Below are 18,406 nucleotides of genomic sequence, written 5' to 3'. Positions count from 1 at the left end.
TCGTATGTTGAGTAGAAAATTGGCCAAGTACTTCGTACATAAATATAAGGGTTTGACTGAAGCTAACCAAATACTTCAGAACCTAGTCTGTGATTTCGTTACTTGTTTAATAATATATTTCATTAGCAGGGCATTTTATGCTCAATTAAAATAAAGATAAAAAAATAGGATAATCGCACTTGCATCGCGCCGAGGCTGTGACGTTTTTTAATTTAAAGTTTATAATACATGTAATAGTGTAAAAATACGTGTAATATTGTGGTTGTATTTTTTCATCATGGAATTGTTTATGTAAATCGATGCACTAAATTAATGTGACCATTATTTTAAATATGAATAAGTTATAACAGAATCCTATCGGCACCGAAATAATGATGATAATATTTCTGTTTTGTCCCACATGAGACTTTCGTGGAGTGAGGGTATTTAACCGGGGATTATTTGTTGAATTGATTTTTGAAAAACTTCACTATTTATTATTGTGTCCGTTTTTTCTAATTTCGTCTACAACAACGCTAGTCCGATCGTGAGTTTGTGCATCGATACGAAGAATTTGACGTCTCTTCCACGCAAGTTTTCGTTAACTGACTTGCACCAATGAAGCACTAGTAGTTTGGTAGTATTAAAACCTATGCCACAAAGATGTTACGTTAGAACAATTGAAAACAAAGCCCTTTGCTTTTCTAGGTATATTTACTGCAGATAAACTATTCGAAGCACTGTTTTCGTATTGGTCGATTATTGTAACCAGTGCGAATTTAGGATTGGACAAGAACTTGTACCGTAAGTGTTGGTTATACGAGTGGCAATTTTGTACGTACGAGGGAAGTGGAAGCATCCAGGTATGCTTAAAACTAAACAATACGCGACCCTTCCGCACTTTGCAATCTTACAGTCCAGGTAGGCCACCGTGCACATCCGGCCGCCAACTGAGTCTTGTAAATGGGTAAAGGCCGTGGATAATTAAGTTGTAAAAATCCGCGCTGGCAGTCTCATACGACTCTTCGTTTATATAGTCGTTATTCGATATTTCTTTATTGTTTAGGGTCCTTCCTTCAGCGCGGCATTATCTTGCCAGACCTTTGCCTTTTCTGTATGGCTTTACCTGACTTGCAATTTACCTTCCATGAAAGTCCCAACGGTAAAAGAATATGTAGATTAAAATAAGTCTATTTATATTGAAGAAACTGTGTAAACATATAAAAATTTCAACATCATCACGTTGAATTTTATTACAACTCACTAACAATTTATGATAATATTAATTTAGTGCATCGATTCTACATAAATAATTTCTCAAATCCCCAATCCGATCCTAGCCCTCTTAATGCTAACTACCGTGCTTAAAAAATCCGACAGAGATCCGACAGTCTGTGTCGGATTTTTTAAGCAGGGTATTGGATACCATATATGATCACTTATAGTGATCGTTTCGATAACTTGTAATTTCGTCAACCTTGGATTATGCTACTTTTATAGCGATATATTTTTCATTCTATCAGAATGTATACCAAACAGACATCATTTTCAACATTAAATGGTGTCGTTAGGCCAGACATTAGGCAACGAATCTGACAACCTAAAAAAAACTTCTTTGCCATACGAACTGTCATCCTTCACTATTTCGAGATACCTCACTGACATGTACCGGATGTCTTGGTGTTGCTTGGGTTGTTCAATAATCAACTAGTTTGAAACTGACGCGCAAATGACTCCTATCAATATGGCTGCCGTTCTGACCTCCCCGCCCCCCGGCGGCTGCCGTCTTTCGGGACAGCCACCATGCCGACTATACCACTTTGCGCTTCGTCCATTAGCAGTAGTCAGCGGTCGATCTCCACCAGGGGAAGTTTGTAATGGTGGTTTGTCATTTATCCGAGGTATTGGGCTAGCGTCGTCGAGATTGGTGAAAAATATTAATGTTTAGACTGAGTGGTGTGCAGTTTAGTGAAAAATGTGATCGCATTTAATTTGCAAACGTAGTGAGTATGAGAACTGAATAACTTATCTACTTCCTATTTGAAATTTCCGTAAAATACACAGTACCCTCGATTTGGCATAGGCCCAGAAACAGGGCTAGGATTCGCTGTTAGACTTCTTTGTCAAAACTCAACAATGGGCAAATGATTTTCGTGTGAAAAACTTGGAACAATCAATTGAAACTCGCTGCTATATCTTGGTGTCAATGTATCACGGTATGAATCTCTGAATTGCATCTAAATAGCCGATACTGTCAATAAGGGCGCCCATTTTGTTTACATGATGTGTGAAAGCGGTTCGGTCCTGTTCTGAAAACATTGGTCACTTATCTAGGAGGAGGATGTTCGGCCCGTCTTTCCGATCTTCATCTTATTGTTTATATTTTCGTTCTATTGTTATTATGCCTAGATCATTTTCTGTCGATTATACAATCCCTCGGATCTGCTAAAATCAGTAAATAATTTGCACGAAATGTCAAACTCACTAGATATCTTTAAAACTCTACCAATACGTATGTACACAGAACGTAACGGTCTGCAAGGCTAAATATCTCAGATTTAAAATTTTGTATACGTTTACTTTCCAGTCAGACACGTGCGTTCGTTTATCGTAGTTTACAGATAAGTTATCGAAAAAAGAACTTCCAGATATTTCAGTTGTACCGAACAGAAAGATATTCACCTCCTCCCTATTTTGTCTTAAACATTATTTGGAATATCAAAAATTGCTCAAATTATTCGATAATGCTTGTTTTCGTTTTGCAGAGGTTTCACGAAAATCTGTTGAAAAATAAAAAATAACTAGGAGAATAAAGACGGACAAAAAGTGAGCCAGAAGTGCCACGCTACCGTCAAGTATGGCTGTCGATAATAATTCTGGGGGGGCACCCCGAATCATGGTATTCAGGCCGACTTACGAGGAGTTCAAAGACTTCAGCAAGTACATTGTGCACATGGAGAGCAAAGGGGCGCACAAAGCAGGGATAGCTAAAGTTATACCTCCACCTGAATGGATCCCGAGAAAGTCAGGCTACAAACTGGAAGACCTCGACATAACGATACCAGCTCCTATTTGCCAGGTAGTTGATGGCAAGCAGGGTCTCTACCAGCAGATAAATATACAAAAGAAATCAATGACTGTAAAGGAGTACAGCAAGCTTGCAAACTCGGAAAGGTACAACACTCCGAAACACTTTGACTACGAAGATCTTGAGAGGAAGTACTGGAAAAATATAACTTACGTCGCTCCGATCTATGGCGCTGACGTCTCAGGGTCGCTCACTGACCCGGAGGTCAAAGAATGGAACATCAACCACCTTGGCACGATTCTTGACTATGTTAACAAAGATTATGGAATATCCATTGACGGCGTCAATACAGCCTATCTCTATTTTGGCATGTGGAAAACAACTTTCGCATGGCATACAGAAGATATGGATCTATATTCTATTAATTATTTGCACTTTGGTGCACCCAAAACTTGGTACGCTATTCCGCCTGAACACGGACGCAGACTAGAGCGATTGGCCAATGGTTTTTTTCCATCCAGCTACCAGAGCTGCCAGGCCTTCCTTAGGCACAAAATGTCCCTCATTTCACCACAGATATTAAAGCAGTACTCGATTCCTTGGGACAAGGTACGATAGGATATTAATTTACAATTGATGTGTATTAATGAAACTGATTCTAATGACCGACTGTTTCTCTTTTTAGATAACGCAAGAAGAAGGAGAGATCATGATCACATTTCCCTATGGCTATCACGCAGGCTTCAATCACGGTTTTAACTGCGCTGAGTCAACTAATTTTGCCACACCTAGGTGGGTCGAGTATGGAAAAAGAGCTACGCAATGCTCCTGCAGCAAGGATATGGTCAAGATATCAATGGACACGTTTGTTAAACGATTTCAACCAGAAAGGTGATGGATGGACCAGCTTAATACTTTCTCATCCTTATTTATTTGTCATTGGTGGAGATTTGTCAAAAACTAATGAAAATAAAGTTAATGGATTTTCAAAAAGTATATGATACGAGGGATATCTTGGCAGGGAATATATTATAGGTTGAAACTTGATAAAGTAGTCGGAGAAATGTGTACAATATTTCACATTACAATTATTAATTAATTCGGCCCATCATTCTAGGTATGAGCTGTGGTTACGCGGCGAAGATATTGGGTCACATCCGGAAGATCCACGACAGACAGCAGCTCCGCTTCCATCCCAGATGGATTTACTCTGCGGTAATAACAGCAATGGGCAGTTACCCCAGAGCTACTTGGATGCTCCTAAGAACAAAAGACATCCCATTCACCGCAAGAAAAATATAGCTGGGACAAACCCTCATGTTAATATGGCAGACTTAGCCAATCGTCCTGACATACCTCCAGACGTCAAGAGAGTACTGCAGGATATGGAATTGGAGGAACCTGAAGAGGCTGCGCCTGACGAACAGCAACTGCAAGTCCTCGAAGATATATGGTTGAAAGCCGGTGAGATGGGTAAGTGAACAATTGAGTCTGTTTACCATAATCGTTCAATTTATTCAGTCGTTAATTTACAATGAAATTGATTCTCTAAATCTTTATACGACAGACGTGAACGAAGCAACAGTCTACGATGAAGGGTACGGTTACAATCGTAAAAAAAATCGAAAACGCAAGAAGAAACAACTGAATAAATCGGACAATCCCATAAAACGAAAGTCAAAGACGAAGAAGAATACAAGTAAATTAAATCCCACTTCATATGCTGCTAGCAACTCGGAATCTGATATGAAACATAGCGATATAATGAACATTATTGAAGCTTCCGTTCCGTGTCTTGTGCTGACCAATATCAAGGGCAAGAATCCCGAAATTTTGAGTCAATCCAAAAAAAGCGACGACAGTAGCATCGATGTCACAATAGAGAGTGTTGTTAAAGAAAACGAAAACGAGTCTGTAGGCGATAAAGCTAATGACAACCCTAACGATTCTGAGATTTCAGTAAAACCAGCTAAGCAGAAAAGGAAATACGTCAAACACAGTGAGTCTAAAAAGGTCAAGCAGAAACACGGCACCAAGGGTAAACATAGAGCAAATATTCCATTGCTCACGGCCATGGAACCCCTGGATATTTCTGACATAAGTGTACAACGGAAACTCACTTCGATGCCAAGTCTAAAGGCATCCAACACAAAAGACATGTCCATCGGTCAGAGTAAGGTCAACTCCTTACCCGGAAATATTATTTCAGTTGGAAATGAATTCAGCATGACCACCATGAGGAATAAGACTGTAGTTAATATCACAAATGGCGGACAAGTACAGGGTTCTAATCACATGATGGAAAAAGATTTGGATAAGGCTATAGAGAGATACAATGAAGGTATTTCAAAACTTGCAGAGAACAAGGGTAATTTTGCAGAATCGATACATATTGATTCTCTAGAAAATACGAGCAACGCATTCACCAGCTCGTGTCCAAATTCGGTCAGTGGTTCGCAAGAGTTTTCAATAAATTCAGCTAACTTGACCGATAACACTTCAGGATCGAAGGTTTCATCTCAAGTAAAGCCTGGCCGAAATACTGCTCGTAAAAATATATTGAAAGCTGCAAAACTGACTCCAGCTATATTGAAATCATCAGCCACAAAAAGGAATCCAACATCCATAAAAACGGTGAACTTGGCGAAATCCGAAGAGGAAAAAGACATCTCAAATGCAGCCGATGGGCTTTTGGTTCTGCAACAAAATTCCTGGGAGGCTGTTCAAAAGAATTCCAACTCTCCGATTACGTACATCAGTGTCGGGAGTCCTGAGCCGAGAGATACCCCTCCAGAGTTGAGTCCACAGACGAATTTGAGTAAACCGCAAAATTTAACGTTTAGAAGTATGGCGCAGCCTCTGTGCTCCATGACTTTGGTGAAGAGAGAGTTGAAGGACATGAATGTGACCGTTCTTGAAAATCAGGACTCGTCATTGAAAGAAAGGGCGCAAGGCACTGGCATGGAAATCAAAAAGTCTCCTAATAACATAATGACCATGTACAACACGCCAGAGGTAGAGAGATTTATGCAAGGTGGCACATCAAGGAGTATTCAATTACAAGGTTCAAAGCTTGTTAGGCCTGTACAGCAGGGCACAAAAATTATTCAAATGTCAAATGGTGCGAAAATGTTTGTGCCTGATAAGCAGGAGACTAGAATACTTTATGGAACCGATTTTAAGCGAAAGCCACCAAAACTGCAGAACCAAAGTACTATTCAGACCGCTATCAATTGCGCAAGTTTGAAGCCACCTATTCTGTCTTGTTCCGAAACAACAATTACCAAAGTAATCACGAGTAATTCACCTCGCACAATGTCCAGCTGCTCCTCTCCGTCAGCAATAAAATGTAGTAGAGCTACGCTGACATCGCCAACATGCTCTGGTAATTCTTTTAAAACTGGCAGTTTGTCGTCGACCTTCTTCAAAAATAACGAAAATAAATCAAGCAATGAGAACTCAGTTTTGCTTGAGCTGATTACAAGTCCGTTGGATTCAAGCCAAAATTACCTTTCCAATCAGGCTATTCAATACAAGCCATCTTATAACGATGATTCTAGCGAAACTAGTATCAGAAATATGTTACAGTCGTATAATTCTATGACTAGAAATCAGCATAGCATAATTCTAGCACAGGAAGATTTGGAGCCTCTGACGAATGAGCAGTGCATGCAAAGTGTGTTGGAAAACCTTGACTCGGATTTGAAAATCTGCGAATTAAAAGAATCAAAGCTGCAGTCATCATGCAGTAATCCACGTCTAACAATAATGACTTCTACCGGGGAGAACAGAACGCCAGTCAGCAAATGCCCACTGAAAACAACGAAATCTCATTCACCGGCTAAAAGAAATTACAAAGAGAAAGCAAAGGCAACTGGTAACGTTGAAAAGAAGACCATTTCTCCTTCGAAAACTCAAGGTATCACTAAGCCTCTGCCAGCAAACGTAGAAGAGGACAATCATTTGTCAAATGTATCGAATAACTCCATCAGCTATCCAACACCAAATTCACAGCCTGTAATACCAGGACATATGATGGAAATGCTATATCCAAGCGTTCCTGATGACAATCTACTCCAGGCCTTCAATGACTACTGGAGCACTCAGGTTTCCCACTGTGCGATTTGTTCAGCATTCGCCACAGCGGCCACGGGAGGCGGCAGAGCAATGACATCTGATTGGAAATATTGCACGACGATCAATTTACCAGACACTTCACCAATTTGGGTACGTTTAATCAATAGTTGAAATTCAATAAATTTAATATATTTGACCTAAATCCTTTGTCTACTTGAGCTGAATCGTCAATAGTCAGGAGATAAAATTTTTCGTCATAATTTAAACAGGTATCCTCGAATACTTTTGCTGCCAATTCAAAGGAACAAGGTACGGAACCAGAAAAAAACAAATTATTAAGCTGCAGAAAGTGTCACGTTACCGTTCATGCTTCCTGCTATGGAATCAACGTCTTACCCACAGACTTACAGAATTGGGCTTGTGACAAATGCAGAGCTGGTATGGTACATGTTGTAAGTATTATGAGATATTTTTAACATTCACTTTCATGTAAAATTTTTAACATACCTTGATATAGAGTGCGAGAAGTGAGTTTGGACACATTATTCAACAGTGTAATGATTACTATTTTTTAGATGTGCTGCTTGTGTCCTATGCGAGGTGGTGCTGTAAAGCGAACTAGCGACGGTAGATGGGCTCACATTCTGTGTGCCCTTTTACTGCCGGGTGTTACCTTCAAAGATCCAATCAATAAGGATCCTATCAACGTCCTAACAATTAAAATCGAATTGTTGAAACAACAGTGCGGCTGTTGCGGTCAACGAGACGGTGCTTGCCTCAGCTGCGATCATTGTGAGGCCTACTTCCATCCGTCCTGTGGCCTCATAGCTGGTGCGACATTTGCTGTACCAATATTTGACTCCTACAAGTTACAGGTTTGTAATTTTTTTCTGTTTGTTTTCAATTTTTTTCTGTTTGTTTTCAATTTTTTTCTGTTTGTTTTCAATTCTTGCATTGATGAGGACAGATTTACATTTTCCAAAACCTATGTTTATATGAATATGTGACACGAAGTTTCGCCTCGAAGTTTTGTGAATGTCACCCCTTTGAAATATTTCTCATATACCTTCATTTTCGTTCAGATATCCTGCCACAGGCACAATAATGAAAAGGAGAAAATTCCAATGGTGAGACAGGGAGAGGCAGTATGGGCAAAGCATCGCAATTCCCGATACTACAGAGCGAAAATTGACTCCATAAACGACACGCTCTTTTACATGGTCACTTTCGACGATAACAGTTTTCGCGACGATTTATATCCTTCGGATATCATTGTGAGTTTATCATCGCTGAGTAATTGATAAGAGTGTCAAGAATGAAATGCTTCAACCGCCAATTGGTAAATCTAAAAATTTTTATCCCTCTTTTTCTAGAAACTTGAATCGGGAAATCATCCTACGATCGGAAGCTCAATCATGGTCAAGAGGCCAGACGGCCAGCCGTACAATGGTACTTTTGAAGGCACGAACCATCGGATCATGTTCACGGTGAGATATTTTCGCGTGAATATATATACAAAATAGAAAAGGGTGGCCACACGCTTAGAACATCTGGAAAACCTCGAATTGTTAGGAAATTTTTTATTTGGTCATGGAAAAAAATGAAATTATAAGTTTGCTATCATGGGAATTAGAAATTATTCTTTGAGGTACTAAGTTCACTTTTGTTCGTCAAAAAACAAATTGGCTTGAACTAACTCTTTTGTACATTATATTTTTCTTCAATTCGAATTGAATTTGAACCGAATATAGAGTTAATAAACTGAAAGATTGAGGCTTTAGTAACTTATTAGAACTGGGAAAATATCAGGGAAAATTAGGTTTTAGGTCCTAAAAAACCGGGGAAAGTCATGGAACTTTTTTCCCAAAAATTTGTGGCCACCCTGTACAACGAACTGCCATCCATTTTCGTCAATTATTCAATTGAAAAGAACAGTCACTGACTAACTACGTTTCCTTCAGGTGGTCTTCGAGGATGGTTCTCAATTGCTTCTGAAACGTACAGACATCTACAGTCTGCAGGAAGAGCTGCCGAAGCGAGTAAAATCGAGATTGGTTAGTATATTATTGACGTTTGATTGATAGTTAGAAACGTACTGATAGATTGCCTGGATCGTTTTTCTCCTTTTAGCTCCTTTTGCAGCAAGGCGATAAAGACATGACGTCATTCTAGGTAGAGTTGTTTGAGAGAGAGATGAATAGGTTGATAGATTTTGCAGAAAAAAAGAATACTTGCATTTATTTGAAAGAAGAGCTTTTTTTTAACGTATCAACTTATGTAGGACGATTGACGATGCAGCTGGTATTTTTCTACACGTTAGTTGATAGCATAATTTTAAAGAATTTAAAAAACCTTGCAGATCACTTGTAGAATCGAAACGTGCTGTATCTTTGTGCACAATATTTTTATTCGCTTTAATTCTCGCTTTATCCACATCTGATTTTGTTTCCTGCACTGAATTACCACAATATTGTTGTTCTCATGATGCATCTAGTTTTTTTAATTGATTTAATATTATTTCTTTGGTGTACTAATTTTTGTGATTTTATTTTCTCTGTTTGTTCTCTGTTTCTTTTATTTGGCAAAGTCATTCGCAACCGATATGAAGTATCGGTATCATCTCTACGGCACCGAGGGCGAATCAAAAACGCAGAGGAAAATCAAACCGGTCAAGAAACACGAATAACCTTCAATTAATTTTGACCTATCGTAAAAGAAAAGTAAAAGAAACAAACTAATGAAAGAAAAGAAAAATAACCTGGTTAGAACCTCGGATTAATTTCTAAATATTTTTATAATAACTTCGAAGTTATTTAAATGAAAGTGATCACAATTATTCAGTGATATTTAAGTAGAATTTTCTGATTACACAATATTTGTACGCTACGTTTTTTTTCTTTTTTCATATACTACACAACCGTCCATGCCTGTTTGTTAGATTAGATGTTTTTACAACACCTTGTAACGTACGCTGATGCATGGAATTTGATACCTCCTTAAAGTGGTCTATGATTAGCATTCGAAAATTTAACAGATCTGTAACGGATAATAACCGTTACCGGCATTCCTTATCCGCTGTAATACATTCAGAGAGAAATCATTTTAATTATTTATTCTTCTAAATGCCTATTTATCGGTAGCTGAATTTTGCGTGAAATAGAATATTGGTATTGCGGCAGTCTAAGTGAAATAGTAATCGATGTTTGGCTTGATTTTCTTTGCAATATGAATTATTGATTGCAGTGATTCCTGGGAAAGGTGATGGCTCGATGAGTCTATTAGCATAAAACGTTCTTTTAAATGTCGTATAGATTATTATTAGTATTTTCATTTGAATAACTTGATGTTAATTGAATGGATCCCTCGGAAATAGAATATTGTACGAAATAAATTGTGCTGAATAGCATTAAAGCTATTATTGAAGTGTACATACATCGAGGTATCGTTTTAAAATAACGGACTGGAATATACCTAGATAATTAATTAGTATTGTAATTCTTCATCAGTGAAGCCCACCGATTAATTTGCAATTAAAGGTAATAATTAATTTATACCATTGGTGAATATATTTTCATCTATTCTTGTCATTTGTACCTGTAGAAAAACTTTAAGGTGTGAATGAGTTTTAAAGCAGAACTAGAGCCAATTAGAAATACAGAAGAATAATCAATTGCGTATACTTGAAAACCCTAAATACCCGAAATATACAGAGAATTGTAATCCAAATATTGAACCAGTTTAGTATTTCCCAACTTTTGCCACCACTTTTTTACAATTGATTGTTAAGAAACCTTCATACAAAGAAATAGTGTACTGATTTACAAGTGTTTCGAAACCACTTATTAGTATCTACTTTCTGTATAAACGTTGCAGAGCATCAAATCGGAACGAGTTTCTTATTGGGGTACCGGATCACAGTCGTAATCATCAAGGTTGAAAGTGTTCAGAATACGAATTGCAATTGAAGGTGAACAGACATTAACATGAAAAATAAAATCATTATACAGAAAATATCACTATCTACTTTCTTCTTTACTATTCGAAGGGAGAAAAAAAAGTGAACAGATTCTACGAGATTAGGTTGGAAGCAAAAATTAATATACAGGTATATTGAGAAGTGTACGAAACGGAGGAAAAAGATTTATTACATAGATATACCTAAAATAAGAATAATACACATTTACATAATTATGTAACATGGTTTGCTATAGGTGATGATTATATTTAATTTTATCGTGTATATGTATACAGCTGGTAATAATATATCTATATTATCTGTATTAATCATATAGATTGATGAATCAGACAGTTTCAGTGATGATTCGAATATCAATACAAGAATGAACTATTAATATTTACTTTTTTTTTCTTTGACATTTCATTATAACAACAGAGATTGGGATCACATTAGACTCTGTCATAAAAAGCAAATGCTTATTATTTTGCTCATGGTTACATTAGTAGTTGCGTGTCTTTCAAGCACGCCCCTAGTGTGTTTAAATTGTGTATATTTGTACACCGATAACCACCGTTTAATTTACTTACCTAGAAATTACGTTTATGTATATGCCACAAGAACTTGGTCTATTATTTTTAAATTGAATGCAACTAGTGTATACGATATGATTGCAATAGTTTGTTCAGTTGTGTAGCTTTGAAAATAACCTCAGGCGTTGAGATGTTGATCTATATTAAGTTTTAGCATAATTTTGTTGCATCCTAACGTCAAAGAAGAAGACGTGCCTAATTGTCGATGTTTCAAATGTTTAATAAGTAGTAATTATTGAAAAATGCGTGATTCTAAGGATGACAAAAGTAATTTATTATAAAATACTGCAATCGTGTATGCATTCAATATAACGAATGTAGCAATAGTTTATATTTAATTAAGTTGATACGGTAAGTTTATTAAAAATGTGCTGTAAACCAAATTGATCCGTGTGTTTTGAAATTTCAATGCGTCGAATTGAATGTAAATATATCATAATGACGACGTAAGTGACAAGCTATCACAATTAGCATTGATTATCGAATTGAATTTCAAACATGCGAAATTCGAATTACAGTACTCAAAAATAGGATTAATTATCGTTTCTTATTAACATAACGTTAACATTCACCTATAGTTTATAAATATTTTCTTGATCACTTGAACGATTAGTTGTGAAAATAATATGCTTTAGAGACTTCAAATGCAAAATATATGTGTGTAAACGAAACAACGGTAGTATTATTAATCATCATTTGTAATAAGTTAAACCTAGTACACACTTATACTTGTAAATAGTGTTGCGTTTATTTAAGCTTACTATTTAAATTATTCTTATTATTAATAATAATATTGTATAGTCACTAGTTTTAATAGCTTGGAGGATGAATGTATTACTATGTAACTTTCAATAGTATAACTTAAACAGATATACTTTTAAATATTTTTAAACTAAGTTTCACGAGCAAAATAATGGTATAATAATTTCATTTCAATTAAAATTTGTTTTATATATCATAGACTGTATTTTTTCAGTTTTTTTTGTCCGTGCCTCTGTATGTCTGATGATTAATAATAAATATCTCCTCGATCTTTTTCTTTTTATTTAGACATTTTAAGTCATTTAGACAAGTTTTTTTATAATCGACAGAATGTAAATTGAGGCAAAATTTTCAGAGCCGATAGTTTCTTCTGGAATACACGTTAATTAGAAAAACATTATTGATAATATTTATCGTCTTTTGCTTAGAAGAACATAACCAAAGGATACAAATTCATCATACTGGTGTTGATTTGGATCTACATGAGTTTTTCTTACGTGCATTTGATTATAATGTTGAAAAATAGTCAAATTTTTACAAAGTTATTTGATCAATGTTAACGCAGCTCACATTGTACTTTGAAAATTGACAAATTCAGTTTTTAGGTGGTATTTTTTCTTGGGCCCTTCATCCCTTTACTTTTATCCTTATCACTTCTACATTCCCAAAGGCCACTTCTAACAAATCTTTGGGCCACTTCTCTGTTTACTCTAGGCATTATGGTGTTCCTGTCTTTGATTTGTTTTGCCCGGGCCATATATTGTTTCAATCTCTCGTTTTCAGACTTGATTTCATGCTTCATTGGATCCTCACCTGAAAATTGTGATATTCTTTAATGTTAAAACGTATAATTTTGAAAAACTGGTAAATTCGAAAAATTAACGACGGAGCCAGGAATCGAACCTGGTATCTAGCGATGCTTTACCGGAGCCTTACTCCACTAGACCACCTAGCCGCCCTGACTCTGATGTCGTTAATTCCTCTCATCACCAGTAAGTTCAAATTTGTTTTCTTGTGCTGTGATAGTATGTGTGAATATAGAAAGTGTTCTTCCTCTTCGAGCACAACTTGTAAGTGTGTTTACATTTTGGAATCTTATGCTTCTGATGCGAAGCTCGTAAGACAGTCAATGACGGTCTAATATTGAAATGCGGATATGCATCATCAATATTAATATTAATCACGAGGCATTTTTCATTGTTGAAACGTATAATTTTGAAAAACTGGTAAATATATTCACTTTCTATATTCACAGATATTCTTTAATGACTAAGCATGAAGATACACATGATAGTTGATTGAAAAAGTGAAGCCAAACCTTCGAGTCGCAAGTACATCCAAAACAGTGTGTTCAAACTGTATGACATTAACAAGTTATACTTCAATTTATCAGAATTTGAAAGCTTCTCGTAGAACTCGGGGTTAGTAGCAAGTTTCAGATGGTTATTTATATCATCTGTTGATTTGTGAAAGTTTTTAACTTTCGCTACAAGATTAGGATCACTGGCTAATTCTTTAAACTCAACTTCCATTCTGCTAAAACTTGATAAAAACGTGGATTGCTAGAGTGATTCACAAGTTTATGAAATTCAGTTAGAAGAAATTTTAGTTTGAATATTTCCCCTCAAGGTAATAGATGATCAGAACCAACTGAAGAACTGCAGATTACGTGTTCCTATCCTAAAGTCCGTTAGAATGATATCAACAGAGATGAGTAGGGAGATCTCCAACGCTCGGCTTTTCGTGATACCAGCTAGGTTGGAGCGTCGACGTGACACCTAGGCGGCCACGCACCGAAGGTGGCCCATTTCCGACCTGACACCTAGGCGGCCATGCACCGAAGGTGGCCCACAATCGTGCATATATAGATATACTCGGTCGCTCGAGCAAGCGGTTGCCAATCGCATCCTTGTCCCCGCTCGCACAAATGTTTCCAGGAATGCAAGAATTGGGATTTTCTTGTTTCAATTATGAATGTCAGCGAATAAAAGTATCTCCAGATTTGATAAATTTTGGATTCAATTAGCGGACGCTGAACCAAAATAATTAACCATTCCCAGCCCGAATACTTTTTTTTTTTTTTTGTAATAAATATTATTTTTTTATTGATATGAAAATATGTGACGCCTGGTGTTCTCGAATATTTGTATACGCAGTCTATGGAAAAATATACGAAGCCAGCTCGATAACACTTATGCAAAATGTGCAATGGGCAAGTGGTTGAAGGAAATTTTTTTTTCTCGAACTGAATCTTCCAGAGAACCATCAGCAAATTCCAAGCAAGCTCCATAAACATACCGAGCAAACGCGCGATCACGGACGTAGCTGTGGTGTGGCTGAGTGGATACCACATGAGGATGAATTTTCAATCACAGGTTTTTGCGCGAAGTTTTCCTGTATTTAGGTTAATTACTGCTGCCTTTGCTATAATACTGCATTCAAGTCTTAAACAAAACACTAAAAAATAAGTTAACCACTTAATGTAAAACAAAATGTTAGATTGAGCTTAAAATTTAAGCCGGAGTTACATAAACTAAGATAATTACAAGTGCAATATTGTAAATATTGAACATTTATTGTTCATCTAAATAAATATGGTTTCCTCCTCAAAAAAAAAAAACATGAGGATGGAGTGATGCGGGACACGGGTTCGATCGCAGTTCACTCTTTTTTTTTTTTTATTTTTAAATTCAATCCCGGTTTTTTTTTTGTATTTTCGGAGAGAAAAAAGAAATCAAAGAAAGAAAATTTCGAGAGCCGGTCGATTTTTTCCTTCTTTCCTTTTGCTTTTTTTTTTACTGAACCCACCTTTTTTGTAGTGGGGGTAACCCGGAAGAGAATAAATAATTGAAACAATAAAATTCCGAGAGCGAATCGATTTGTTCCCCGTTTTTGGCGCCTCTTTTTTGATACGGAAAAGTTTTGACAGTAATGGAAAATAGAGATTACTAAACACAAATGTATTGTTTTTCAATAACACCGGCCCACAAAAAAAAAAGTGGTCTGTACTTTTGACCGGACCTACCTATCTTTATGTATTTTGACGCGCTGAATCCGAATCTAAAGTCAGTTTTGCCCGTACGCCCTCAAAATTTTGAGTAAATTGCAAAAAACCATAAAAATCGCCAAAAATTAGCATTTTTGGTAAGTAAATAATTTATGGAACTATAGACCAAGTATGATTTTTATGCATTTTGGTCCGCTAAACCCAAATCTGAAGTTTATTCAACCATAAGCCTTTTAAAATTTAATTCGGCCGGTGTTATTAAAAAACAATCCATTTGTTTTTAGTAATCTCTATTTTCCATTACTGTCAAAACTTTTCCTTATTAAAAAAAAAAAACGCCCATTTTATATCAGTCTTGACGAGCATTTCTTAAGAAGTTTGAGAGATGCGAGATCGGAACGACAAAATTATTTCAGTAGCAACAATGTATGGACCCCTCTCCTTTTCTGATATTGGCAGCCAGTTAAGAGGCTTCACAGTGTTCAGTTTAGTGCCAGCAGCTCTCGAGGTAGCAAGATGGTAAGTGAATTACATAATTATTTTACATGTATGGAAAAACCGGCAGGTTTGACGATCGTCTATTTACTTTATAGATTAAGAAGAGAAAGAAAGGGAAGGACCTGTAGTCGTATTTTATACTTTATTTAATTTTCCTTGAATTGTCAGACGTTTTTATTTTTGATGGTATAGGAAGAAGATGTGTGGGGAATTCCATTCTAGTGCCCAAGAATATAGTACACATTTTCGATCATTTTTTCTTTTTTTTTTTTTTTTGGAAAACATTTTCCTCAATTTCGAAATTTCCTTAATTTTTTGGTATTCAAATCGATTCTTACCAATTTTGCGCACAGGTGGGATTTCTTTAATTATTTTTTCCCTAATCCTGAGGATATTTCCTATCTGAGACCACTGTCAATAGGCGAGAACCGTAGTAGATGTTAGATCACGTTATCGTGTCGTGCTTACAAATAATATTCTCAATTATAAAATTAGTGTGAATTTCTTCAGAATTTTAACAGAAGCTTTTTCGGAATTGGTTTTACAATTTTTTTCTACTTCAGTGGTGGCTAAAGAAATCTGCGAAAAATTCCGACACTGTTTCAAGTCGATTGAAACCGTGGTTGTAACATCATACTAAAGAATTATGAAAATCGAAGAGGGTGAGGTACATGGGTTGCAAATTTGACGCGGAATGCCCTATATACAATGTATATGTATATGTAATTAGGATGGTCGTTAAACGGATTATTTACGTTAATGGCTTAGAATATAAAAAAACATCTCCAATTTTTTCAGATTTTCATTTCGAGTTCTTAGTGGCCTTATGTGATTTTCTTTTTAATCAGAAAAAAAGGTAATTTTATGATATCCGGAATCTCGCCTATTGACAGTGGTCTCAGATAGGAAATATCCTCAGGATTAGGGAAAAAATAATTAAAGAAATCCCACCTGTGCGCAAAATTGGTAAGAATCGATTTGAATACCAAAAAATTAAGGAAATTTCGAAATTGAGGAAAATGTTTTCCAAAAAAAAAAAAAAAAGAAAAAATGATCGAAAATGTGTACTATATTCTTGGGCACTAGAATGGAATTCCCCACACATCTTCTTCCTATACCATCAAAAATAAAAACGTCTGACAATTCAAGGAAAATTAAATAAAGTATAAAATACGACTACAGGTCCTTCCCTTTCTTTCTCTTCTTAATCTATAAAGTAAATAGACGATCGTCAAACCTGCCGGTTTTTCCATACATGTAAAATAATTATGTAATTCACTTACCATCTTGCTACCTCGAGAGCTGCTGGCACTAAACTGAACACTGTGAAGCCTCTTAACTGGCTGCCAATATCAGAAAAGGAGAGGGGTCCATACATTGTTGCTACTGAAATAATTTTGTCGTTCCGATCTCGCATCTCTCAAACTTCTTAAGAAATGCTCGTCAAGACTGATATAAAATGGGCGTTTTTTTTTTTAATAAGGAAAAGTTTTGACAGTAATGGAAAATAGAGATTACTAAAAACAAATGTATTGTTTTTTAATAACACCGGCCGAATTAAATTTTAAAAGGCTTATGGTTGAATAAACTTTAGATTTGGGTTTAGCGGACCAAAATGCATAAAAATCATACTTGGTCTATAGTTCCATAAATTTTTTTCTTACCAAAAATGCTAATTTTTGGCGATTTTTATAGTTTTTTGCAATTTACTCAAAATTTTGAGGGTGTACGGGCAAAACTGACTTCAGATTCGAATTCAGCGCGTCAAAATACATAAAGATAGGTAGGTCCGGTCAAAAGTACAGACCACTTTTTTTTTTTGGTGGGCCGATGTTATTAAAAGACAATACATTTGTGTTTAGTAATCTCTATTTTCCATTACTGTCAAAACTTTTCCGCATCAAAAAAGAGGCGCCAAAAACGGGGAACAAATCGATTCGCTCTCAGAATTTTATTGTTTCAATTATTTGTTCTCTTCCGGGTTACCCCCACTACAAAAAAGGTGGGTTCAGTAAAAAAAAAGCAAAAGGAAAGAAGGAAAAAATCGACCGGCTCTCGAAATTTTCTTTCTTTGATTTGTTTTTCTCTCCGAAAATACAAAAAAAAGCAGGGATTGGATTTAAAAAAAAAAAAAAAAGAGTGAACTGCGATCGAACCCGTGTCCCGCATCACTCCATCCTCATGTTTTTTTTTTTTTTGACGAGGAAACCATATTTATTTGGATGAACAATAAATGTACAATATTTACAATGTTGCACTTGTATTATCTTAGTTTTAATTTTAATTATCTTAGTTTATGTAACTCCGGCTTAAATTTTAAGCTCAATCTAACATTTTGTTTTACATTAAGTGGTTAACTTATTTTTTAGTGTTTTGTTTAAGACTTGAATGCAGTATTATAGCAAAGGCAGCAGTAATTAACTTAAATATAGGAAAACTTCGCGCAAAAACCTGTGATTGAAAATTCATCCTGATGTGGTATCCACTCAGCCACACCACCGCTACGT

At 36.0% G+C, this 18,406-nt stretch overlaps 2 protein-coding genes across 5 annotated transcripts; one reads left to right on the top strand and one right to left on the bottom strand.

Annotated features, from left to right (window-relative positions):
• The first annotated feature begins 1,817 nt into the window (after nt 1-1,817).
• LOC124301926 (lysine-specific demethylase 4C-like) lies at nt 1,818-11,368 on the top strand. 4 transcript variants are annotated; one of them, XM_046757544.1, is made up of 12 exons: nt 1,818-2,195; nt 2,745-3,616; nt 3,693-3,898; nt 4,125-4,480; nt 4,575-7,234; nt 7,354-7,536; nt 7,660-7,959; nt 8,167-8,358; nt 8,458-8,571; nt 9,046-9,138; nt 9,215-9,256; nt 10,958-11,368. In XM_046757544.1, the coding sequence occupies exons 2-11, from the start codon at nt 2,837-2,839 to the stop codon at nt 9,254-9,256; spliced, it is 4,926 nt and encodes a 1,641-aa protein (XP_046613500.1). In that variant the 5' UTR covers nt 1,818-2,195; nt 2,745-2,836; the 3' UTR covers nt 10,958-11,368. The 4 variants fall into 4 exon arrangements, with proteins under 4 accessions (XP_046613500.1, XP_046613499.1, XP_046613498.1 ...); XM_046757543.1 differs by lacking the exon at nt 9,215-9,256; XM_046757542.1 differs by lacking the exons at nt 9,215-9,256; nt 10,958-11,368 and adding an exon at nt 9,672-10,635 and having other exon boundaries at nt 1,818-1,982.
• An 85-nt stretch (nt 11,369-11,453) lies between these two features.
• LOC124301964 (nuclear nucleic acid-binding protein C1D) lies at nt 11,454-14,098 on the bottom strand. Its single transcript, XM_046757641.1, has 2 exons — nt 13,713-14,098; nt 11,454-13,207 (listed from the first exon to the last, which is right to left on the bottom strand). Exons 1-2 carry the CDS (start codon nt 13,924-13,926, stop codon nt 12,996-12,998), a joined length of 426 nt encoding a protein of 141 aa, XP_046613597.1. The 5' UTR covers nt 13,927-14,098; the 3' UTR covers nt 11,454-12,995.
• Between the last annotated feature and the right edge of the window lie 4,308 nt (nt 14,099-18,406).

The sequence above is a fragment of the Neodiprion virginianus genome, chromosome 4, assembly GCF_021901495.1.
Source record: "Neodiprion virginianus isolate iyNeoVirg1 chromosome 4, iyNeoVirg1.1, whole genome shotgun sequence".
Classification (NCBI taxonomy): domain Eukaryota; kingdom Metazoa; phylum Arthropoda; class Insecta; order Hymenoptera; family Diprionidae; genus Neodiprion; species Neodiprion virginianus.
Note: the sequence above shows the minus strand (reverse complement) of the source record. Positions and strands in the feature narration are given on the sequence as shown.

What these genes read in the sequence shown, in the direction of transcription:
- LOC124301926 (XM_046757542.1), top strand. Translation starts at nt 2,837, where the DNA reads ATGGCTGTCGATAATAATTCTGGGGGGGCACCCCGAATCATGGTATTC. An exon ending in GTTGAAAGCCGGTGAGATGG is followed by an intron (nt 4,481 to 4,574) that starts GTAAGTGAACAA and finishes TTTATACGACAG; the next exon opens with ACGTGAACGAAGCAACAGTC. An exon ending in TATATCCTTCGGATATCATT is followed by an intron (nt 8,359 to 8,457) that starts GTGAGTTTATCA and finishes CTCTTTTTCTAG; the next exon opens with AAACTTGAATCGGGAAATCA.
- LOC124301964 (XM_046757641.1), bottom strand. Translation starts at nt 13,926, where the DNA reads ATGGAAGTTGAGTTTAAAGAATTAGCCAGTGATCCTAATCTTGTAGCG. An exon ending in GATGTACTTGCGACTCGAAG is followed by an intron (nt 13,208 to 13,712) that starts GTTTGGCTTCAC and finishes CACAATTTTCAG; the next exon opens with GTGAGGATCCAATGAAGCAT.